The sequence below is a fragment of the Ambystoma mexicanum genome, chromosome 10 (assembly GCF_040938575.1).
Source record: "Ambystoma mexicanum isolate Mex_15411 chromosome 10, UKY_AmexF1_1, whole genome shotgun sequence".
Classification (NCBI taxonomy): Eukaryota; Metazoa; Chordata; class Amphibia; order Caudata; family Ambystomatidae; genus Ambystoma; species Ambystoma mexicanum.
The window spans coordinates 40,121,546-40,147,886 of NC_090932.1; the positions used below are offsets into that span (position 1 = coordinate 40,121,546).

General features: G+C 47.1%; 1 protein-coding gene across 8 annotated transcripts in view; it reads right to left on the reverse strand.

Annotated features, from left to right (window-relative positions):
- TP63 (tumor protein p63) overlaps positions 1–26,341 on the reverse strand; it is a 1,032,286-nt gene that overhangs the window by 150,887 nt on the left and 855,058 nt on the right. For all 8 annotated transcript variants that reach the window (XM_069617458.1, XM_069617460.1, XM_069617462.1 and 5 more), the window contains one exon: positions 8,458–8,712. In XM_069617458.1, coding sequence (XP_069473559.1) covers positions 8,458–8,712 — 255 coding nt within the window. The remainder of the gene's footprint in view (positions 1–8,457; positions 8,713–26,341) is intronic.

Below are 26,341 nucleotides of genomic sequence, written 5' to 3' on the forward strand. Positions count from 1 at the left end.
AAGATTTTTTCTGCGTCTTGTTTATCCCTGCATTTTAAGTGCACTTTTCAGTTGATTTTCGGGACATGTTCTTTTTGCTTTTTCTAAACCCTTCTCAATAAAAGTGCTTGTATTCAAACCGCATTCCCAAAATTAAAGAACTGCCCTTTGAGACTGTGGGCTCCTGTGCCCCATTTTATGCTAGGGTGCGCCCCGCATAGGAACCTTCACTAGAGATGTAAAGCAAGCATTGGGGCTGTGGGCTCCTGTGCCCCATTTTATGCTAGGGTGCAGCCCGCATAGGAACCTTCACTAGAGATGTAAAGCAAGCATTGGGACTGTGGTGTCCTGTGCCCCATTTTATGCTAGGGTGCAGCCCGCATAGGAACCTTCACTAGAGATGTAAAGCAAGCATTGGGACTGTGGTGTCCTGTGCCCCATTTTATGCTAGGCTGCAGCCCGCATGGGAACCTTCACTAGAGATGTAAAGCAAGCATTGGGACTGTGGTCTCCTTGTGCCCCATTTTATGCTAGGGTGCGGCCCGCATAGGAACCTTCACTAGAGATGTAAAGCAAGCATTGGAACTGTGGGCTCCTGTGCCCCTTTTTATGCTAGGGTGCGCCCCGCATAGGAACCTTCACTAGAGATGTAAAGCAAGCATTGGGACTGTGGGCTCCTGTGCCCCATTTTATGCTAGGGTGCGGCCTGCATAGGAACCTTCACTAGAGATGTAAAGCAAGCATTGGGACTGTGGGCTCCTGTGCCCCATTTTATGCTAGGGTGCGCCCCGCATAGGAACCTTCACTAGAGATGTAAAGCCAGCATTGGGACTGTGGGCTCCTTTGCCCAGTTTCATGCTAGGGTGCGGCCCGCATAGGAACCTTCACTAGAGATGGAAGGCAAGCATTGGGAATGTGGGCTCCTTTGCCCCACTTTATGCTAGTTATGCTAGGGTGCGGCCCGCATAGGAACCTTCACTAGAGATGTAAAGCCAGCATTGGGACTGTGGTCTCCTGTGCCCCATTTTATGCTAGGGTGCGGCCCGCATAGGAACCTTCACTAGAGATGTAAAGCAAGCATTGGAACTGTGGTCTCCTTGTGCCCCATTTTATGCTAGGGTGCGGCCCGCATAGGAACCTTCACTAGAGATGTAAAGCAAGCATTGGGGCTGTGGGCTCCTGTGCCCCATTTTATGCTAGGGTGCGGCCCGCATAGGAACCTTCACTAGAGATGTAAAGCAAGCATTGGGACTGTGGGCTCCTTTGCCCCATTTTATGCTAGGGTGCGGCCCGCATAGGAACCTTCACTAGAGATGTAAAGCAAGCATTGGGGCTGTGGGCTCCTGTGCCCCATTTTATGCTAGGGTGCGGCCCGCATAGGAACCTTCACTAGAGATGTAAAGCAAGCATTGGGACTGTGGGCTCCTTTGCCCCATTTTATGCTAGGGTGCGGCCCACATAGGAACCTTCACTAGAGATGGAAGGCAAGCATTGGGAATGTGGGCTCCTTTGCCCCACTTTATGCTAGTTATGCTAGGGTGCGGCCCGCATAGGAACCTTCACTAGAGATGGAAGGCATGCATTGGGACTGTGGGCTCCTTTGCCCCATTTTATGCTAGGGTGCGGCCCGCATAGGAACCTTCACTAGAGATGTAAAGCAAGCATTGGGGCTGTGGGCTCCTGTGCCCCATTTTATGCTAGGGTGCGGCCCGCATAGGAACCTTCACTAGAGATGTAAAGCAAGCATTGGGACTGTGGGCTCCTTTGCCCCATTTTATGCTAGGGTGCGGCCCGCATAGGAACCTTCACTAGAGATGTAAAGCAAGCATTGGGGCTGTGGGCTCCTGTGCCCCATTTTATGCTAGGGTGCGGCCCGCATAGGAACCTTCACTAGAGATGTAAAGCAAGCATTGGGACTGTGGGCTCCTTTGCCCCATTTTATGCTAGGGTGCGGCCCACATAGGAACCTTCACTAGAGATGGAAGGCAAGCATTGGGAATGTGGGCTCCTTTGCCCCACTTTATGCTAGTTATGCTAGGGTGCGGCCCGCATAGGAACCTTCACTAGAGATGGAAGGCATGCATTGGGACTGTGGGCTCCTTTGCCCCATTTTATGCTAGGGTGCGGCCCACATAGGAACCTTCACTAGAGATGGAAGGCAAGCATTGGGAATGTGGGCTCCTTTGCCCCACTTTATGCTAGTTATGCTAGGGTGCGGCCCGCATAGGAACCTTCACTAGAGATGTAAAGCAAGCATTGGGACTGTGGGCTCCTTTGCCCCATTTTATGCTAGGGTGCGGCCCACATAGGAACCTTCACTAGAGATGGAAGGCAAGCATTGGGACTGTGGGCTCCTGTGCCCCATTTTATGCTAGGGTGCGGCCCGCATAGGAACCTTCACTAGAGATGGAAGGCAAGCATTGGGACTGTGGGCTCCTGTGCCCCATTTTATGCTAGGGTGCGCCCCGCATAGGAACCTTCACTAGAGATGTAAAGCCAGCATTGGGACTGTGGTCTCCTTGTGCCCCATTTTATGCTAGGGTGCGCCCCGCATAGGAACCTTCACTAGAGATGTAAAGCAAGCATTGGAACTGTGGTCTCCTTGTGCCCCATTTTATGCTAGGGTGCGGCCCGCATAGGAACCTTCACTAGAGATGTAAAGCAAGCATTGGGGCTGTGGGCTCCTGTGCCCCATTTTATGCTAGGGTGCGGCCCGCATAGGAACCTTCACTAGAGATGTAAAGCAAGCATTGGGACTGTGGGCTCCTGTGCCCCATTTTATGCTACAGTGCGGCCCGCATAGGAACCTTCACTAGAGATGGAAGGCAAGCATTGGGACTGTGGGATCTGCTTGGATGGAGGTAGCGGGACACTTCACCAAGGGCCACGCTACGGCAAATGTTCAGGTTTCAGTCATTTCTGAAGCATTAGGAACCATATCATACATGGGTTCTTATTAAGCATGAACAAAACAACAGTGCATCAGAGTTCTGCAAAACAAAAAATGTGATAACTGGAAGGTTTAGAATTAATCTCAACCTCTGGCATTGCTCTGGGCAACCCCCAGACAATCACTCTTCGCCTGCCAAGCCATTACAAAAGGGTAAAGACCATATGCATATTAGGCTTGGTCCTGCCCGAGAAGGGGCAGTCCAACCTGAACTGCTAGGTTACATCTCTTCTGCGCAAGACCACAAGCATCCTCGGACTCGCCTCTCGTTTTGTTGTAGTCAAATCGAGTGGGGCGGCTATGAAGAGACGTGGGTCCTGTGCCTCCTGGGCCTAGAGACCCAAGCTACTCCTCACTGTGGACACTGAATGAGGCCGGAACATGTATGGGGTGCTTGTGGCCTCGTGCAGAAGGGATGTGACCCAGCATTTCGGGCTGGACTGACCCCTTTGGGGGTTACATTTCAATAAAAAGTCATCACATTAAAAAAAAGGGGCAAAACTACCACGAAAAAAGCTATAAAAGACAAAGTTGATGACAAATATCAAGAATAACTGTTACAATAATGAAGGAATTGTCAGGGTTCAATGCTCCCATAACCAGGTCTTCAGATTTTCCCATGGAAGCATGTCTTTCAACTGGCAAGTCCAGACATGTCACTGCACACCCAGAAACGGAACGTTTCAAAGTGGTGGAATCGGGGACTACGATCTCCTGTAACCACCAGAGATCACTATCTTCGGAGCCAAGTAGTTGAGCGAATGAGAAGGTATGGCTTTTTATGAGCCCAACTGGTATCCTTCAGCTGAATTCTGCCCAACGGGAGAAATGCAGTTAAGCTCAAATGAGGCTATGGGATCAAACTTCTTATCAACAATAACCAAGGTGGCTGAGCATGAACCACCAACATCGAAGTCATATTAACATAAGAACCCGGGGGCAGGGGACAGGGCGCACCTTCGCCGCCAAGCTGAGAATAGCAACTTAATGGAGGTAGACACAAAAAAAAAATATAGGACTGCACACGGTCAAGGCGATAAAGCTAGGTGTCCCATAGTTACAGTAGGTCACCACACTTCCTAACACATTACGGAATTGTGACAAGGCGGGGATGGCCATGCCACTAAGGAAGCAAGACTGGGGAGTATTTGGATGTTAAAAGATACAAGTTATGTCAGGGGTAAATTGTAAGCCACTAGCCTGACCTTCACATGCATAGAGCATGATCAGGTGATCCTGGGGGCTGCAGATAGCCTGCATCTCGCAACCCTCTGGGCTTCTGTTCAGTAGAAATGCATTGCTGTGCATACGTCCCCCCACTTGTCAGTCCCCCAGCACTTTTTGCTGGACTCTGATTTTTTTTATATCTGTTTTTCTGAGTGAGTGGGAACCTTTTTCAACACTCAATCTTATAAATTATTCTTGGGGACCCTTTTCAACCTGGTTGGTTCTTTTTGGAGTCATGCTTTGCTCCAACTTTGGAGGCATTTGCAATTTACTATTGCTGAACACAGCCCCTCTGTGTAGTGATGCTGGAGCTCTCGGAGCTGCCCTTTATATTTCTTCTGTGATAACATACGTTACCCAGCAAAGGAGGACACCTTTTGCCCTACCTGACTTTTTTGGGTGGAATCAGCACCCCCACTTTATGTGGAGTGCTGAGGGGCTACAATGTATCCCTTTTTTCAATTTCTCCTGTAGCTTTCTAGTTAGTGACAAGTTCATCTGAGTGGTTGGTGGCAGTGGATGTTTTCTACCGATTTTTGTTAAACGTACATGCAGGCTGCTGTCACAGGTGCGTTAAGGGACACGCAGGTCACCATCGATCTAAAATTGTGCCCGTCTTCTTTTTTCACCAACTCTTTGTGACTAGTGCCCGTGATTGGCCGTTTCCCCTGGGAAAGCAAAGCCTCCTCTAGAGACAAGGACGCTCCTTCCATCCAGCGTACTGGCCTCGATGAGGTAAGTGGTGTATTTTTGCCCCCTTTGCTCACTCCTCCAATTTCCGCTTACATGCCCTTTCTTACCTGCATTACTCTGCTTTCCAGCTAGATTTTTTTTCTTCAAATTATCTGCTTTCCTGCTCGTTCTTTCCTCTGAGTTAGTCTGTTTTTCCCCAGTCTTTTTTCCATCTTTCTAGCAGTCGCTGCAGCACCTGTGCGACCTCTACTCCCTCCCCCCCCCACCCTGTGCCCACGATTGGCTGTTCCCCTCTAGGAGGCAGGCTCTTAACACACCCTAGGGAAGCACCTCTGCCCGGGAAGCCCCGTTGGCTAAGGGTGCGTAAGGAAAGGGCAGTTCCAGTCTGTGTTTGCCAATGTTTGCCTGGGAAGCCAGCCGCCATCAACCAGCAGCAACTAACAAGGTAAGTGTGGTCTGGGTGTGGAGTACAGCAATTACTGTATTACGAAAAACCCTGCCACTCCCATCACCTACATAATATTTATTTATTTAATTTATTTGCATTTTTAAAGCGCTCACACAGCCCGCGGCCATCGAGGCGCTGTTACAGGAATTGTTTTTTTTTGTTGCGTAATTTTTTTTTGTTTTAGTTGCGTATTTATAACGCGCCTAAATACCCAGAGGTTTCTAAGCGCGGACCCGGGGATCGAACCTGTGTTGCTTCGTGTCGTCTTGCTTCCAAGGTGAACACGTTTGCGCTAAGCTATCCTCCCGGGACACAGAGGTTTGCCAGCTAGTAAGTAGTCGTCCTATAACTGCTACACCCAAACCTTTAAGTACCATTTAATTTACTGTTATGCCCCCTTTTGGGTGTTTCTCCCTCTATCCAGGTATCTGGAACCTAGGTGTTTCTGCATTTACTGCTGCATCTCATATGACCGTGCTGCATTTTAATGCTTTGACTCAGACTTTGGTGTTTACCCCGCTGCTTTAGTGTTTTGAGTCTGGATGGTTTTCCTTCTGCTGCGGTCCCTTAGACATGGGCGTCTCCCCCACTGATCAGGCTCTCAAGTGTAGGGAGCCCACAGCTAGCGAGACCAGCCAATCGCTTTGTACCTAAGAGAGCAACATTGAAGAAGAAGTGCATCCGAGTGTAAGGCATGTATAACTCGCACCATGCCTGCACAAATCCTGCAGGCCTGGCATGGCTCCCCATCCATGCACTATAGAATGCAGCTACGGCTATGCAGATCTGGGCTAGCAGCTCGCATAGTCGTCCACACTGAAATTCCTGAAGTGCCTCAACACCTCTAGCATTAGTATTCAGCGACAACCTACAGACACTTTCAGTCTAGCTGGGCACACATTGAGTCTCCCACTGCCACACTATCCTAATCCACCTACAGCACCTGCCCATGTGCCTGACCACGAAGTGCGTACTGGAGCCTGGCCAGCCCACCTAAGTTCTAACCTGACACAATGAACACACGCATCCTAGAGTTAACTTTTAGAATCTCCCATAAATGGAGTTCGGTCCCAGAGGGCGTTCCAAACAGAAAGCATATTGAGGTCACACAAATGGAGAAAGGGTGCTATATAAACGACAATTACAATTCCACCATTCCTTACTCGCCAATGACTAGTGGAGACTTCCAATTCTGAGCCCTGCGTTCGGCTACATGGCACTTGTAAAGCGCTAAAGTGAAGTGCATTGCTGAATCAGGTCTGGGGTCCCAGTAAACTGGACCCAGAGTACAGCTAGCGGCCCACTTACTCTTAACAGCAGGATCAACAGATGATCTGCCCACGTGATTAAAATCACATGGACTGGGTCACACAATCGCTTTTCATTTCCACAAAGCATGCGCAGCCATTCCACTAACGGAGTACAAGCAGTGCAGTCAGTTTATTGAAAAAGGTAAAAGAATAAATCGGGGGAGAAAAGGAACATCCTCCGTGAGCACAAAAGGTTTGCAGACAGAAAAACTGTGCATTACTGGAAAGGGAATGGAAATAGATCACACACCAAAACATTAGGAGCCGACTCTGTCTGTATTCCGCAATACAGCAGCACATTGCAGGTCAAGCAGCAAAAGAGCATTTTCTCGAAACCAGTTTCCTCTTAACAGTGTAAACCAAAATGCAATCGTGCGATGAAGATTGTACCTTGTGTACCAAATGGATCAGTACCGGCTGGTGAGCACCTCGATAGCAACTTTATTTGCCGGCACCAAGTCATGACCTGTCAGGATGGGAAATTGCAGAGGAAACGCAAGTCTAGGGACTTCTGTTTAGCACAATCCTCCAAACACCAGCAACCCCCTCTCTCATGATCCTAGCACGCTGCATACACAAGTCCTAATCTGGATCACTCCATTCATGTGGCGAAAGCAGCTCTGTGGGATACAAGGTGCACGCGCAAGGTCAAGGCACAACAGGAATAAAGAGGACGCTCCAAACTAAGTGGCTGGTTCCTTGCCATGTTGGCCCCAGTTCCTGACGCATGTCAGGGCAGGCGTGAAGACAATGCAGTACTGGAATCTGAGGCAGGGAACAGGACTGCTTTGGAAATTAAAAATCATTGCTGCCAAATAACATGATTGAATTGATGCTTTCTGCAGATTTTGGAACTTTCATCTTGACCTAAGCTGCATGGAAGGCCCAGTACCCAAAAGCCAGCACGCAGGTGGAATGTGGCAAAGTCCATTTAAATCTGGAATGCTGGAAAAAATTGTTTGCCGATATGCAAAACATTTCTCGAAAAATGCATGTTTAATAAGGAGTAAATAGTAGCCATAGTATACAACATGGGTTTCCATCTCCAAGAATGCACGGAGAACACCTCTAGAGCTCCTACACTTGCTCAACCTCCTTGGACCTTGCATTTCTATTTGATGCATAGCAGGCGGGAACTGAACTTTGCAAATCCTCGGTTATTCCTTAAGGATTCCATATTAAAAGATGGGACTTCCCCCAGAGAAGATGTAGGATTCTGTATTGAAGCCCTGGCACACCCTGCACACGTCAGCTTACGTCTTTGCATTTGTTTATTTAGCACAAACTACCTAAATCCCAGAAGATCACTGAGAAAGGGAAATCGGTACACCTCGCACACAACACTCAGGGGTTAAAAAACAGCTACTGAAAGTGCCCCTAGGAAGGAAGACACTGATTGAATTGTGGAGCGATGGAGTGGAAGCCACAAACCCATTCAGAGAATGCCTACACAAGCTGCCCAAACCTCTCCGGTTCTCCCTCGGTGCGACCTGGCCACGGGTGCACACCTCAGTACATTGATAAATCGGCCTCTACGTACAAGACACGGTTAGCACATATGGCCAAGCCTTCACTTTTCAGGTGTGTCTGGTCATCAGGGAATGATCAAGTAGTCACTTTTTAGAGAGGTGAACATGGAAAAACAGAAAATAGTCGTTTTATGTCGGGTTAAATCCAGCTGCTTTTCTGGGACTTAAGAGTTTTACAACACAAAAGGCTGGAATATCAATTAGTTAACATCAAAACCTCTCCCTCGCTGGACCAAGCAGACCATCACCTAACTGCCAAACGAACTGCCCACAAAATCTGAATGTACAAAGTGAAAATAGTACTTTGAGAGTGGTGCTTACCGTCCATGTGGCAGACTTTGCTGTACTGGATTGCTGAAATGATACATCAAAGCTATGAGGACCGGGGTAATCCGTGTTGGAAGGGATAGCGGGAGATGGCGAGAGTGCATCGAAGGTGGAGCTTGGCTGGGCGTAGGGGGATGGAGCTGTGACATTGTTCTGAGCATGGTCAGTGTTGTAAGGGCTGGTGGAGGAGGAGCCGTTCTGGATCTGCTGGTCCATAGTGCCCAAAAGACCAAGGTTTGTGTACTGTGGCTGCAACAAAAGCGAAGAGAAAACAACTTTAGTAATGTCACAAATCTGAAGATGTGTCTATTTTTCTGGGGCATTCATATTCTACAGTAAACATTCACTGGACCATTTGTAAGGTCTAAAGCAACAGTTTTGTTGAGGAGATATGTTGTCACCATATGAAGATGCGCTGGGCAGGAGCAGAAAGGCTACATCACAACGCACAGTATAACATAGCAGATATCAGGCCCGAAGGTTATCATGGCATCACAGACTTAACAGATGTACGCAGTCGCGTGTGAGGGGTCAGAAATGCACGACAGACAAAGGTATCGTTTCCTCAATCTTTGCCATTTATCAAATGAAAAAGGGGCAAGATAAACCCCTATCTTTCCCTTTCAATGAGTGCCCCTACCTAGAAAACAAACTAAAGAAAGATGACCTAGTGTCCAAAAAGACTGACCCTCACACTAATATCTACAACAAAAATATACAAGGAAAATGTGGCCGCCTTCAATTCAACAAAACAGTTCACACTTCCGGATTTTAGAAAGTACTCCCTGTGACCAGGGCTGGGCTCCCTTTCCCTGCATCAATTCAGGAATACCCTTTGAAAAGTTCTGATTCAAAAAGGTTCTGTTCAGTTCCACACAAATGTCTTTTCCCACCACTGCGTCTTTCCACTTGGTAAAGTAAATATCTCTTTCACAAACACTTGTTCAAAAATCAAAGCAATTGTTGTCCTCCACATTATCCTTCCTTATAAGGCAAATGTGTCTCTCACAAAACAAGTTAATAAACCAAGGCAATTGTCTTCATGACGAAAAGCAATTATTAGCGTATCATACTTTCATGAGGATAGCAGAGCAACTATCTTTGGTGATGCCACAGTTTGTTAAAATGATTAGTCTCAACAGGTTCTTTCCACCACACCTTTTTGCCACAACAACACTTCTTCAAAACATTATCTTTCCTGGTTCACTCGCCAGTCAGGAAGAAAAACTCCTACAACTACAATCGGTTTTAGGGCCAATGTTTGTTCCAAGGTTCTCCACACCAGTATCCCATGTGAGGGCTGAACAATGGTGTCTTTTTTATAGTCTCTTAACAATGTGGGTTACCGGTTCCCCCAGACTGAAAACTCAAGAAAGGAGAGTTGCACCCAAGTTGCCTCTTAACTCCTTCATGATAGCCCCATGGCTGCTAGCATTGTGGATTAAAGATTTCCCCAAGTTGGTATCCCATAGTAGGGGAATTTAACCCTTGTTGCCTCTATACTTAATTTGTTTGATATTCAAAATGAGTAGTTACTGCCACATGTCCTGCTCCGAGCGCCACCTTTAACTTCATGTCAACTCACCGGTCTGCTTTGGCGCCCCCCCTTCACTCTCTGCTGTTGAGGTGGACTGTCTGCTTTCAGCCCTCTCGTTGACGGCTCCGGCGTAACTTCAGCAGTCTGAACGGCTCTTCTCCGGAGCTCAGCCAGCTCAGTGTGGCCTCTGCTTCTCCCCGCACACTGAAGCATCTCACGTTGGGTTGGGCGCACATCTACCATACAGCTGGGCTTCTCTTCCTGTTACAATCCACAACACTGCTTCTTGCTGCATGCACTCTGCAAAACCACATGCCTTCTCTTGCCGTGTCTGTTTCAACTGGCGCTCTTCCTTCTGCGGCAATCCCAGAACTCAGGACTGCTTTTGCCTCTATTACGCCTTCCACTCATTCTTGAATTTAAATGTCCTACTCACATGTCCTACTCTACAACTAGACCACACATTTTGTTCAATAGCACCTCTGATCCTTACCAAATCAGAGTTCCTCTTCCTCACCTCCCGCACTCCCAGTACCACAGGCATTATGGATCCTGAAGTCTAGGTGGTTTTGGTCCTTTGACGTTTAGTTCGTTTTGATTGCTTTATGATCTGAAAGTTGTAAGGGTTAGGAGATGTCATGTAAAAGGTTTGCGATTTAACATTGGGGTTAGGAGCTCTACCTATGACAGAACCATGACAATTACAGGATGCCATTTAATTCCCGACCTCCCAAGGTACTAGCCTTATTCTGTTAAGATGACCTTTCATAGCATTAACTTGGAGTAGTTTCATGGAAGGGAGTTGTGCAATGACAGTATGCCATTAGGTATTTGAAAATTGTAGGACTCTCATCCTCCCAAGAAGATGAATACTGCATCTCTCCCAAAGGAGCCACCACTTCCCCGACAGCCATCTCCTCCCATGTGATCCTCCCTCGTGTTGCCACCTCCAGGGTTAGGATAAGGTAGCGGCTGCCTTCCTCTGGCCGCATGGGAGGAGATCCTAGGCTGGGGTTTAGTGATTACTCCACAGGATTGATCACAGGTGCGTTTAGGCTTTCTGCTGCTCTAGGCCAAAATATGTGCATTCCCCCGCCCCAACTTAACTCCACCTCTGCACTTTTACCCGATTCAGCCCCTTCAACAAACTGTGCATTGTCTAAACTACGCCCCCTCACTCCCATTTTGTCCCCCATTTTGGCTCCATAACATTACAAGGATGTTTTTAAGGTTGCAGGGATTCAAAAGCTATTGCTTCCTCTATTAATTCAGCCTGTCATCATCTATGTTATGTTAGTTGAAACAGTATTTTCAGATCTCTGCTGCCGAAGGCAGTGTATTCTAAAGTTGAGTGCACTAGCGCTAATTGTTACGCCTAATTGTCTACTTTCGGTTACGTCCGAAAACAATCTTTTAGAGGAAGTGATAAGAACAAACTGTCTGCCAAATGGACACAAGTGAGACGGTTTGAGCGAGCAATTTTGGTTTCAAGGCCAATATCTGCATTCTCTTACAAATTGCCTGCTGTCACTTTATGAGAAGCACCTAGACTTGTCTAACATTAATGCAACATAACTGTCTAATCCGGTCTTGTCAAATGGTAAAGTTTACATAAGAAATGTATGCAAGTGGTACAGGCACATCTTATAAAAATGTTGAATAAAATTAACTCAATCCCCTTCTCATGGTTACAGCTCTGGTGTCAGCAGGGGGCAAAATGGAAATAAGGCAAGTTACCTGCTGCAGCCGATGTACCTCCAATCCCTTGGGCTGGAACACCATTAAAATCACAAGTGAAGTTTGTAAACTTTGCCTAGGCATAGACACCTCAGTAGGGTAAGGACAGTTGGAGAAGTTTCTTGGAATCTTCGGCTGTGCATTCTCATGGTGGAGTAATGGATAAGGGAGACCCTGAACATTCATGTGTGGGAAGCAGCAACATTCCTCGTAGCTGCACAATGCAGGCAAATGAAGTAGTACATACTCTTTACATCATTGCAGTTTGTGCAATTGTTCAAAATACCCAACTTTCCAAGAATAAAACTGTGCAATGGATCGGGCATTCCAGCACAATATTAACTTTCTGGGTGTGGTTTTGGCTTTGGGTCTTGCAGGCTTGCGTTTAAGGGAATTTAAAATGTTTGTTAACTCCACAGAATTGGTTGGATTTTACAATAAATAGGAACATTTTGAGATTTGTAGGTCTAAATATACAAGTACTGCTGTCGTTTAAGCCCGGGTTTCACAGTCAAAGTCCTACCATGTATTTAAAATATAATTAATGTAAAGATGACTTGTACACATCACAGTTATGCATTGTGTGACATACTTTGTAGTTGGTTCTCCTGGTAGTACGGAGCATGCACCAGAATGTCATCAAAGATGCATGATAAACTCAGCAGGGATGCCGTTTGGCTGTATAGCACTGAGCAGCTTCTGTAAAGATGGCTGAATGGATATCTTTACGCGACACCTTTACAGCTGTGAAACGGCATACCTTTGACAACGTTTTTGTTTTCACCCTTCTACGGCTCTGGGTATTCTCATACAGGTTTCTTGATGCACTTGTGCATTCAGATTTACTCTTTTTTTCATTTGAACTCCTTTATGATCGATTTCATGCTTGCCCGTTTTGGGCGGCCGCAGACCTCTGAAATGTGGGCCCAGGGAGGGAAATTAGTACTGGCTTCTGAACATAATTTTCGTGCCACCTGTGGGAACTCTGTGCTTGGCTTGAGCATAGGCATGCGTTTAATATATTAAAATTATGCATCATGTTTAACCTATACTTTTCTGAAGGGAAAACCCTAACTTCTGCAACGGTTTAAAAAATGCATGTCGTGTATTTCAATATTTATTTAGAAACCTATATAGCGCACCGAGCCCAGAGGCATCTGGGTGCTTACTTACAGTGGATAAAGATACAGTTGTTGCACAGAAAATACAAGACGGACCGCATATAAGAGACTTTAAAATTGGACAGAGTGACAATTAACTAAGAATTTTCGATTACGGGTGGGCGCAAGATGTGTGGAGTATAGCTAGACGAGATGGGTGTCATGGAGTCTTAAGCTTTTGGAATATAGAAATATATAACTATAAAAGAATATAAGAATATAAAAGTGAATATAAAAGTTATTGCTTAACAGTGTAGGAGTGTATTGATATGAAAGAACTCCAAAGATAATGTGAAGTGGAACAGAAATAAGATTAATGAGGTTTTGGCTGTTTTGCATATGAAAGAGCATTTTGGGAAAAGAAGAATGACCAAAGAGCGTTATAACCGTCCTATATGCCTATGAGAGTTGTAGGAATAAAGCGCGCTGGGTTTAGTACTCGTTTCCTTTTATTTATATAAACAAAAGTCACCCTAACAAAGCTTTTATAAATATCAAGCATATATACAATTTTGGCCATCTGCACTGGTCATGTGAGGGCAGACGCATTTTCTGTACACTGACAAAAATCAAGATCTTTTGTCATCACCTTATCTAGCCAAAATGATTAGCTTTCGGCCTTGTGGGGTGTACGAAGTCCATCGCCCCAGTGAGGGAGGTTAAGGTTTATCAGTCTGGAGCTTGTCACCTTTCGGAGACAACCCAGTTGCTGATCTCCCTGGAGATCCCCAACAACTCTTGCTATATGTCTGCAGATCAACATCCTTGCCATACTAGGAAACATCAACATTTGGCTAGAAAAGGACAACAACCCAGCTACAAAATCCCTCTGCAAACATTAGCACACTATACCTTAAACAACTGGTTACAGGATCCACCTATAAAGCTGGACATCGTGGGCGGTGCCCTCTTCAACGAGAACTTAATCACTGTCTCATCCCCAGTCAGATTCTGCTGAGGACACCACCTTTCAATCACTTTCACCATCTTCGCTGAAGCCACTGCCTGAAACATCATGAACTAATTAAAAAACACCATCACCACAAGAGCTCTGGATGCTATCTTAACACAAGAAAGGACCATTTTCACTACTCCCAACCAATCAACCCCGACCAGCAAGGCCACTTACTCTGGCCACAGTCTTTGTCCATTCTACCATGGACTACTGCTAAAGTCAACACAAGCAACCAAGTAGGCCCACCTGTAGACTTATGCGGGCACAAAGTTTACAATGCGATAACTAAGCAACCCAGACTACTACCTAGAGTTGCTAAACACGTAAATTGAGCAAGGGGGCCACATCCGATACCTTCCAAACGTCCTCATCAAACCTCAGTTTAAAAACACCCATTGCTGACCCAAACGACCCAGCAAAGTACTGACCAATCTCGAACACTCCTTTTATCACCCAATACAGAGAAATGTATTTACCAACCGCTGCAGGAATACATAGACAATAACTATGAGAAGAAAATAATCCACACTATGCATGATATGGAAGATCTCAACACAGAATCCAACGTTGCACTCACCCTACTGGACAATACCACTACCTTTCACAAAGCCAATCATGAGTTATGACTAAAAAGAAAAGAAACATTGGAGTTAAAAGGATTGCACTACACAACTGAACCCTTCCTAAAAAGAACAATGAAACGCCACGTGAGGCCCCTTTAAATCACATCCTTGAAATTATCCAGTATCTTGCCCCTACAACCACATTAAAACACCCCCATTATTGGACCTCTTTAACTCAGGCCTCACATACTTCAAATAAACAGATCACCCACACATAACTTACAAGCTTTGTAAGGACCCTACAATGAAGGGCCCTCAGCAAATGCCTGGCATGCTGACTCCGAGGACGTCACACAGCATTAACCTCAACCCACCAAAACAGAGCTTATGATCTGTGCACACCACAACTAAAGCCCACACCAATACCCAGGCTGGGTGAAACGGGCACCTGTGTTGTGCCAGCAATGGTCAGGAACCTTGGAATCCTGTTGACTGCAGTCTTACAGTGGGACCCTCTGGTCAAAAACATTGTAAGGAGTGGCTTCCTCCATCTCTATACCATCAGACACATGACTAAACTGGCATTAATACAGTGGGCACCTATGTCCAGCTGCGATTAAAGATGGACTGGTGGCTGCGGCTCGCGGGGGCGGCTTTGGTGCCTGCAATAAAAGAGGATTTGACAATGAATATTCATCAATGCCCTGTGCCTGGCAGGCTGCCTAGACTCCCACACTGCCCACCTGAGTTGGCCCAGAGCTTCAGCGGAAGTGACTGAATATACATTGGTTGTGCTGGTGGATCCCGGCGATGGACGAGAAGGGCAAATGTGCCACAGCGTCCCCCTTCGCAGACCGACGTGGAGCCACACTGTGCCCTTCTGAAACAGGCCATAGGAGAGCATGCGCGGCTTCTAGGGAGGAGGCTCGTTACTCCACATCAGGCCACTCCATGTCTTCATTTTCCTATGTGATGGGAACACACTTTGGGAGATTAGCATTTGACTTCCCAAACCCAGAAGCTGAAGTCACACAGCCTGTCAGATGGGTTCTCTGCAAGGCAAGCGAGAACCTGCATGTGTCATACAGAGTCGTTGGGTCCCCTCCGCCTGAAACACATGATGGCATCCAGCCATGCGGTCGTGTGCACCGGTGAACAACTCTGTACCCTTCATTCACGGGTTTCAGCCCAATGCTGCCATGCGCAAAATCAGCAGAGAATATACAGTTCCTCATAGAAAATGAGAGCAGTAACTGTTTAGAGTCCCAGTTTGGCTCCCGTTTCAGTGGGCTCCAGTAAAGGCATTGGCCCGCTCGGTCTTTGTACACAGGGAATGAGTGCTCTAGAACAGTGGCCCTTCACCCGAGTGATCTCGGTGATGGAAATGTAATCTTACAGCTTCTCTCAGGAGGGGTGGCAACCAAAGTACGAGAGATCAAAGGGCCCCATACAGGCACGTTTAGAATTGAGGCACACGAGCAAAGGCAATGCTGGAGACCAAACTAATCATCTGAGATTTGAATGCAAGGGCACAAGCGCATCACTGAAAAGGTGAGTCGCCGAGGGCATCCACTGGTAGCGTATCGCCCACCCCTAATAGGCATCGTGTGTTTTTGGAAATGTGTGCCATTCTTCTTGGATGTTGGCCTCACACAGACGCCACTGCAGAACATCACGCGTTTGGGAATGGAGTTTTCCAGACAGCATTGTGTTTGTCGTGTGACATGTGGCTAGGGGGCAAGAGACCAAAGCAGTGCTACACCTGCATTCCATGCTAACCTGCACACACCCAATTTGTACACTACTGTACCAGTCCCAAAGAAAAGCTCAAATAGTAAATCCCGAACGGGGACTGCCCGTCAAGTCAAGCCCCTTTGAAACCATCTCGCATAAACCGGCCTGCATTTTGGTTTGTAAAGTAAAGCCACTTCACCTATTGAAAACAGAGCAAACAAGGCCAGACTTCAGCACCAGCCGACTTTAGACAACTAAGGGGGTGGGGAGGCGGCAGGAAAGTAAGAAGGCAGCCGTCTTCCTTCCGGAATAATAGACGTCTAACAAATCCATTTATTATCGCTGGCACATGACGCTCAAGAAATCTTGTCGAGACACTGGGGGAATAAGAGGACACCAAAGTTTGCCCCTGTTTGATGGTGTCCAAAACCAATCCGTCGGGAGTGATGGTCTTCCACGTGCTGATTAACCTCGGCAGCCGGCCTCCCACTCGGGTGCACGGGTCCGTGGCCAGCTCAGGCCTCTGTCGGGGTCAGGGATCTGCCCAGCACGCAACGCAGATGCTGTCCTCCGCTGCCGTATACCTGCGAGTGACCTCTGTAGGCTTGAGTCGTGGAGTGGGAGGGCTGTCAATAAGGGGTGGAATATCCCACTTTACTCTTGAGGAACGAAAGGACGACTGCCATTGCAGTAGGGTACCCAGCAAACGTGCTATCGCCATGTCTGTTTTGATAATTTGCAGAGACTCGTCAACGGTCTTGCCAAAGAAGTTCTCTCCATCAAATGGTATGTCCAGCCCTTTGGATTCAACGTCAGGTCTAAAGTTGGAGGCTTTCAGCCACCCCTGCCAACGAAGAGGCACGCTGTTGCCCATTTGACTGAATCCGATGTACGCAATGTCCACTGCCACAGTAATTGCGTGGTTTCCCCTCCAGGAACAGCTCCAGAGCTCCTATCTTAAGTCTACAAGTATGGGACTCCATTTCTTCTCGAGCCTATCCTGCTTGGGTGGAGAGGTGCTCGGATTCTTCATTAGGGCCAAGCCCTCATCCCAGATATCATCTAACAAGGGAATGGAAATGATGGTCTTCCATCTGGATTCCCATCGCTGTTAAAGGAAACCTTCCTTTTTATTCTCCTCAGGTACTAGTTGAAAGAGTTCTGAGGCACTGGCGATCATAGCACAAAATTAACCAACCTCACCCGGTGGAGAGGCTCTGCGTGGGACATCTGCGCCTTATGGCTCCGAGTCAGCTGCTATGAAGTCATAGGCTTCGGTGTCTGCCGCTGTAGCTGCAGTATCTGTGTGTTTCGCAGGATCCCCCCCAGAGTCAAATCCTGAGGTGGTGGTGTCGGCTGACGCACTGGGACAGCTGGGTCCTTGGACTTGCGCTGGGTGGGACTCCCGGGAAGCGGCCTTGGGGTGCTCCTAGGTTGAGAAGTGGGATGGAGCCTGTTTTGAATTTCCGAAAACAAGCGCGTGTGAAGCGTGGTCAGAATGTCCAAAGACATGTCCCTTGGCTGATGTATGAAAGGAAAGAGGCAGAGGTTCCGGACTGATGCACTGCCTCTGGCGAAGTGGGGGACGAGGATCACTGCGTGGGGTCCCACCTACCAACACTGGGCCCGGACCTCCTTCGTGCTCAGAATAATAGACGGTGTGCAGATTATCGTTAACCTCCTCAGAGCTTGCATAAATCTGCAGCTGTTCCACCGGGGCAGCTCGCGGTTCCGGACTCGGTCAGCAGAAGATTTACCCTTTCACTCTGGAGACTTCTTGGGCCGGGCTGTCCCCATATCAGGGGTCTTAACCGGAGCTGCAGCAGCTGCTTCATGTCGTGGCAGCCCCCTGACACTATCTTCATGGCCAGCCCCCCTTTTGACGAAGTAGTAGTGGTAGTCAATGAGGTTACTGACAGGGCGATAACAGGGGCCTTCATCGCCGTTGTTATCGTCAATGACGAAGTTGGCTTGGCCCGTTGAGCTGCCCATGCCGATCGTGTTGCTGAAGGGTTGGGGGGGGGCAAAGGGCCACTTTTAAATCTCTCCGTCTTTTCCGCCGATGGTAAACAGAATTTTGAAGGAGTCAAGGACTTTCTCGGGAGGGAGCGCACCTCACCGGTAGGCTCGCCATAGAATTAGTGTGACAGCAACCTTGTCCATCCCAAGCAGGAACCTGCAGCCGCAGCGAACCCAGTGGGGCCAACATTGTGCAGACTAGCCTTCTTTTGTACCTCCGAGGGCAGGGCGTCCTCAAAGGACGTCAACCTCTTTACTGAGGGAGTTCATTCATGGGACCAGTCGGTCCTGGGGGAAGCGTGACCATACCCGGAAGCAGAGTCACAGGCCATGCCCGGTTTGAGCCAAGCTGCCAGCCTCTTTGAAAATAAACAGCAAACCTTGCATCCCTCCTCATCATGGACCGGATGCAGGCAATACAGACATTGATGGTGCATCTTCGGCGTATATGTTCCTCAATACACATTTCGCACAGAGCTTTAAGAGGCATCTCTTCTCCTCAGTCATGGGGGAAAGGCGCAAAGTAGGCCCAAGCCCAGGCCTTCTCGAAACTCGATAGAAGATCTGCAATGGGACAAACATCAGTCAAAAACGTTTCCCAAAATTTGCTGAAAAAACACAATATGAAAAAATAGCTTGGGGAGCCAAACGAGGAATCCCAACACTGAAGCATGCAGTATAAATCTGAAGATTGCCACCAGGGGTGGACCTTAGGGAGAGGACTGTAATTGGGCGGGGGCAGTATGATCTAAAGGAGAGGAGAAAGAGTTTTCCTTTAACCGTGGATTCCCAGCCTGACGACGGGGAATATTCATGAGCATGTGATCCCATCGCTCCCAGTGTGATGTTACATCCATTTACTGGGTCATTCAGGTTTATTCCTCCATGATATCTGAACACTATGATCAAAGCTGACGAAGTGAATGGAGTTTCCAAAGTTTGGTTACGTTGGAGGAGGTTTAAAGGAGAACTTGCGAGTGGCATTATTGGACCCTTAAGTAGCAAGGATTTGGCTGCGTTGATCACTAGAGACCCCACGTGTACAGGGTGCATCATTGCTATGCAGCATACTGAGCTAATCTCAGGTGGTTTTAGGAGTTTCGGACTGGAAGAGAGAGGCACGATAAACCTACAACGGGTATCACTTTCCTGGCACAAACTTTCACCACCATTATGGTCATAGCACTGGGAAAGTACAACTCCTAATGGTTAATAAGATACCACAGGGTCCAGTAATAGTTTATTCTAAATCACTGTGATTAGAACAATGATCTTGCTTTTAATGCACATATCTGGTAGGGCATGGATATTTTGACTGAGAAGGCAGTGGGCCGTTTCTGGTAATGTAACAGCAGCTTATTTTCAGTACTTCCTTGGCTCAGAGGGCCAATAGGCGAGCTCATACACATATATTCAGTGACAAAACTTCAGTTGAAGTGATGTTATGGTAGTGGTTTTCAAACGTGAAGGCCTAGCCACCATTTGGCAAAATATAGTTCGTCACCCACCCCCACCAAGACTACCGTAGGCAGGCGGGTGGTTATTTTAAAGGATATTTATACCACACATTATCCCCACCCGAGTGGTCCCCTGGTGCTCTGGTGGATCTGAAAGTCAGGAGGGTAGGGTAAGTTAGTAGAAGGAGCGGGAAAAGGCTCAAGAGAGCTGTGATGTGCTGTTGGCAGCTTCAGTTCGGTTTACAGTGTTCACCGAGCGTAGGTGTGATTTTTCGGTTGGTAGGCGTCATGTGTTGTCGTGCGAGGCTATGTGTAGTGAGTTCCGTTGTTGCGGTATAGTGAAGCGTGTGCGGTTTGTTGCGCTAAACAGACATGGTTGTGTTTTGTTTTGAATTTGAGAGGCGTAAGGAGCGGGCTGAGTTTTTTAGTGGGATGGTTAGAGGTGGCGCTCCATCATACCGCCTTCCCTTTGTGGCACCTCTCCCTGCAAGTGTTGTACATTGTGGTCTCCTGAGAGGGGATCGGGGGGGGAGCTACCTCCTCTATTTGAGCCGAGTTGTGGGTTGCCAGCAGGGGCGTTTGGTTACTGATGCCTCCACCGAACTCCACCACACCAACTGCTCAGACCAATGCCTCGGGATGATAGCGCTCAGAGGTAACGCGCTCACCTTGGAAGCAAGACAAGGAGCAAAACAGGTTCGATCCCCGGGTCCACGCTTATAAACCTCTGGGTATTAAGAGCATTACGAATAACCAATTACAATGGATGTCTACACTGCTTTGTCCCCTGGCATATCCCGGTGTGCAGTCAACATCGCCTCCCTGGGTTTGTAGGAGTTTCGGACTTTATTGGATGGCCCTTCATGTTCAGTGTTTCTCTTGGGAAGGAGTTGGACATTTTTGTGACTAGGCAAAAGAATGCTGATCCACCACGTTTTTCGCTAGTGTACGGTTTGGGTTCTAGGCGGATGTCGTTGCTGGATCTGAGTGTTCTGGTCAGCTGGTAAATGGTGATTTTCTTTTGTAAGAATTCTGCTCCTTGGCCATGGGGGGAGGAGAAGGGAGGGGCACATTGTTTTGAAAGTGATTTGATTTTTAACTGCCAGTCAATGTAGCATCTTTAGCGCTGGAGTGATGTGGTCCCTTTTCGAGAGTTTGAGGAGAAGTCTGGGCACTGCATCCTGAATACGTTGCAGTCTCTTCAGTAGATAGTCCGGCATTCTGAGGTATGGGCTGGTGGCGTAGTCTATCCTGGACATGAGTGAGATGGTCAGTGTTTTGTGCGTGAAGGATAGGAATGGTAGAATTTTTGATCGTGAGTAGATGGAAGCATTTCTTGATTATAGCGTTTACTTGTGGTTCTAGGGTAAATTCGTTGTCCATTAGAATTCCAAGGTTTTTTACTATTTTGGATGGTGTGGGCGCTGTTCCTGGTTCTGTGAGCCATGGGATGTATTGGTTGCTTCCTGGTTTTGGGATATAATCGTGACTTCCGTCTTGACCGGGTTGATTTTGAGGCCGTTTGATTTCATCCAGTTGTAGAGTTCTTTGAGACAGTCTACTTGCGTGGTGTTCTGCTATTGTACATCTTTGATTTTGTAGACAATTTGGGTGTCATCTGCATAGTTGTAGCAGGTAAGACCGTACCTTTTGATGAGGTTGATTAGTGGAGTCATGTAGATGTTGGAGGAGTGTGGATAGGTAGGATCCTTGTGGTACTTCACAGATTGTGTACAGCGGCGTGGATTTGAATGGTTTTATCCATACTATTTCTGCTCTTTTGGATAGGAAAGATTTGATCCAGAGCCGTCCTATGTTGGTGATCCCCATTTCTTCCAATCGTCATCCCAGATGCAAAGGAGTGCTGTCTCCATCCCCCTCATGGGTCTGAAGCCGACTTGTGCCTGGTCCAATAGATGCAATTTTCTACGTGTTTCAGTGTCTGTTCGTAGACGTAGGTCTCTAGCAGCTTTGCTGCATAGGGAAATGTTTGTATTTTGTTTTTTGTATTTTATTAAATTTTATATAGCGCTTTAATCCAAAGCGCTTCACATAAGAACATAAAAGATACAATAGAAGCAATATGAACAAGTCACAAGTCAAAACAACGAGAACAGTATGTGGAACATTTTGCTGAGTACATTACATTAAGAATCTGGGTTCGGGGGGGGGGGGCAGGGAGGAAGTAGTAAGAGCAGTCAGGAGGGATGGTGAAGAAGGTGGGATTTTAAGGAAGAGCGGAAGGAAGAGTAAGAGGTGATGGAGCGGATAGGCAGAGCTAGAGAGTTTCAGTGGATGGGGCGAGGAGTTGGAAAGAACAGAATCGGGAAGGGGCACAAGGAGGAGGAACATTGAGTAGGAAGTGGTCAGCTGATCGGAGGGGGCGAGAGGGAGAGTAGAAGGAAAGGAGGGAGGTAAGGTAGGGTAGGGTTTGATATCAGTCTGTAGTTAAAGGTCTTCCACATCGCCCGCAGTATCCTTGAGTGGTTTGATGTAGGTAGATTTGAAGGCCTGTAGTACTCTCCCCATTGAGAGCGATTGGTTGAAGAGGTTTCTGTGGCATTCCAAAGGTGTGCCCTGTGTAAGTATTGATTTATAGGAGGTTGGTGGGCAAGGGTCCATAGGAGAGCCTGCTTTGTTGCTAAGTTTGACCAGCTTGACAAATCTCTCTCCTGATATTTGGGTGAAGCTTTGCAGCTTTTTCTGTGATTCCGGGGTAGGTGGGGCATGGTCTGGTTGATTGGTCTGCTTTGTATGATACGATGTATGCCAGTGATTTTATTTTTTAAATGGTCTGCGAGGTCATCGCAGAGTCTTTGGGAGGGTGTTAGTGTGTTGTTGCACCCAGGTGGGTTTCTCATCTCATTTATGATGTTGAATATTTCTTTCTGGGTGTTGGTGGCTTTCGGGATTTGATAGTCGTATTTCTTTTAGCTTTGAGAATTTCCTTTTTGTATTCAGATATGTTTTTGATAGTTTATTTTTGCCTGTTCGTAGTATTTACTACATTCTATTTCAGGTTTCTGGTTTGTTTTTTAATTGTATTGCGGTGGGGTGTAAACCATCTCGCCACTGCTTTTGTGATGGGATGAATTGTTTTTCCAGGAGATGCTGTCTATTTTTCTGGTGATCCATTTCTAGATTAAGTCTGCTTTTTCATCTAGGTGGGTTCCGTCCAGGTTTGTGGTTTCGAGGATTCTTTTCCAGATAGCATGGCGCTTTTAGGGCTGTTTGGGTGCTTTGGCAGGTAGTTGGATCACGAATGGTATGAGGTGATCGTTCCATAGTATTTGTATTGGAGTTGCAGGTGAGATTGTTTGTTGGCGAAGATTGCATCAAGTGTGTGTCCTGCTGTGTGTGGATGATTTCTTTGCATTTTGGTACTTTGTAGTCAATGATTTCTCAACTCCAGCACTACAAGTCCCAGAGTGCAAAGAAAAAGCAAACTAAAATAGCATCTCCATAACAGATTGGGGCATGTTGTATTGCATGCACGCACACGGGATAGCTAGTGGGAGGCGCATGTGGTGCAAATAATGTGCATACGGTTACGGGAGGTGGTTGATGGGTAACTATGATATCCTTCTCCGGTTACCTCATCTTCGCTTCTAACTCGGTCCCTTCCTCCTATTTAGTCTCTCCTCCCTTTCCCTGGGTCTCCTTTTCCTCTAATTTGGTCTCTTCTATTTCTCATTTTCCTGTTCTGACTTGATGACCTCATCGCTTTCCATTCTGCCTTTCTTGGCACTCTCCACAGTTCTCCCTATGATTGCCCTCCAACCGATTTTGCCTCCCATCTCTCCCCATCCATTTCTGCATCTTAAGCCCCTCTTCGTTAGTTTGAACTCCCTCTTCTTCCTGTCCCGTCTCTACTCCCATGCCCCTCCTGTCTAGATGGCCTTTCGCTCTTCGTCCGTACTTTTTCAGCGTGTCATTTGGTTCTCACCTTCAATTCATTGTTTTCCGTCTGCCCCTTTGCCTTCCCTCTCATCCAGTACCCCCATTGTCCTTGCTACAGAGCTAGAGACAGACAGGCACCTGCTGTGAGGGCTTCCTGCCCCGACTGCCTATGTGCTGGTGTGATGCCGCCAGCAGCTCGCATCCTGGGCCCACTTAGTGGGGGGAAACCTTCCAATCTAAGCTACCATAGAAAAGCTGTATTCTTGTTGTCCGAGCACCGCACTGTCGCTTCTAGCGAGGATTTTCCACAAAATATGACAAACATAAGAGGTGGTTATGCACATGTTTGATAGTGAACAATGAGCAGTTTGGAAAATGCTGCAATCTGTGCATGCACTAGTGTTGGGCTAAATGGCTAGATTCCGCTCCGCCAGTCGTGTAAACAAAATCTCTCAGATTTCAATCTGCTTCGCCCATCTCTGCCATAACACCACACCAGTGGATAGGCCCGAAAATGTATGCGCTCACCCAGCGGGCAGTGAAAGGCGAAATATTCCATTGTGAGCCGAGTAACCGCCTAAGCACGCGCACCTAACTTCATGTACCTCGTGCATTTAATATGATACGGTTTTGCATGCATCGCTCCCTTGTTTTTTTGGCCACACGGGGCCCACATTTCGTAACAGTGCGCAAATGTGCCGCAGAATGGTTTGCGTGGGTGAAATCTGCTGACATGCAAAACCTAACTTTGTTCCGGTGAAAAGCCCGGGCAAACTCGGCCAATGACGTACGAAACTCATGAGAACCTGCGTGCAACTTTACAGACTAAATACTCTGCTTGGTGTGCAAAATTACAGTGTCGGCGGAGCAGTAATGGTGTTTTTGCGTAACACACGGAAGCAGAAACCAGTGCGAATTCTGCCGGTTTCGATTTTTGCTGGTGACATTTTTGCCCAGCCCAATCGTGCACCTATGTTCTTTGTCTCGTCGTAATAAGCTTGGTTTTTTGATTTGGAATTCAGCAAATAATGGTCTAGTGTTGTGCTCTGAGCCTAGAGAGCTGTGTGTTGGGATTGCTTACCGTGCTACCCCTGCTTGGTCTCCAACATCACAACAGACGTTTGGTGAAGTAAATCCCCCTGGGATTAAGGATGGGGTGCTTGCTTAGGGTGAATAACCTGCTGCTTTGAAAATATTCACTTTCTTGCCAAGATATTTCAGGAAAGTACTTTAGAAGTTTGTCGTCTGCAAGTACAATATAGTACATCTTGTATTCCTTATTCATAATTGTTGTACTCGTGATTTACTTGTAATATCTTAAGCAAAACAGATTGCACCATGCAAATGTTTGGTATTTTAGCCCATTGAAGTGATGTGATCGAGTCCGTATCCCTTTTTTTTCTTTTTAGAGTTGCCTCTCCTAGGTTTGCCTGCTCTGCTGCTGCAGTGATTATGCCCTCCTGCACACACACACTAGCTTCAAGGTACAGTTACTGAAGGCCCTAGGACTCTTGGAGTTGAGGTAATCCCAACAGGTTCACGCTATGGAAGGTGAAATAATTTTCCAGGATCTACTCCATGGACCTGTGACTCCACTTGTTTCTGGACTATGACTTGCATCATTCTTCACCATGGACTAGGCTGACCAGTAATGACAGCAGTTGTAATCCAAAATATCTGGACAGCCAAAGGTTGCAGACCACTGACTTGCAGTATGTCAGTGCCTGTCGCCCATCTGTCGCCTTCTACTAACTTATGATGACAATAATATCACCAACTCTCATGCTAAGGACTTTTTTAAAAACTGTTTACGAGACAGAGATCCTCTTTGTTCGTGCAAGGCATGTGGTTCCACAAATGCAAAGTCCTTGCAGGTTCTGAGGCGAGGACACCTTCTCCATTTTAGGCCTTTCTTAACGCGAATGGGATCTTCTATCTTAGCCCGCTTGGTCCTGCTAAAGTGAAGACCCTCGTGTAACTCCAGACCATGTTCTGAGGTCCTGGCTATGTGCGAAGCAGGTGTTGGTATGGATATTGTGGTTCACAATCTGACTGGGTTTCACATGCAATAAATCCTCATCCATACCACCTAGCACCAATGATACCAAGGTGCCCTTTTAGTTACAGATGCAAGTTTAGTGTCTGCATTTTGGCTTTCGAAAAGCACAATAAGGCTACAAAGAGGATCCGAGTTTTCCTGACACATTCGGTTCTTCCAGTACTTTGTATGTTTAATCAGTAAAGTAGAAATGCTCGGCCTGATGGACATAGAAGGTGATTAGGTCTCTCGATTAAGAACCTCAAAGGTGCTGAGTGAATAAGCAACGTTAAGATTCCTGGGCAAAACGTCCTGCTTACATATTCACCATGAAGTTGGTAGTTCTTCAGTGTTTCAGGGGCTCCTGCAAGCCCCCAAGCGCGAGACAGATATAGGCTGGACAAATATGAACGGGAGTAGGAACAGGTCAAGCGTGCTTTCTCGTCACCAATGATGCAGCATTCTCCATTTGAGCTGCACTAATTAGTATTGTGACATGGTTGGGCGACCAAAAGTGCCAACCCCACTTCCACAAACATATTTGAATTCAGATTTCCTGTGTCTGGAACCTGTCACCCTCCCACTTGTTACGAAAAGAGTGCTCCCCGTCAGCCACTGGGTCTCCTGTGCCTTCACTTATCAAAAGTACTCACATGGCCTGCTGTCAAATGCCTCATCCCGCACACTAGTTGCTTTATTTCTGAGGAAACACACTTGAGATAAATTGCGTTAAAACCCCAGTATGATCTATGCTGCCTCATGGTGTAAAGCACACAGC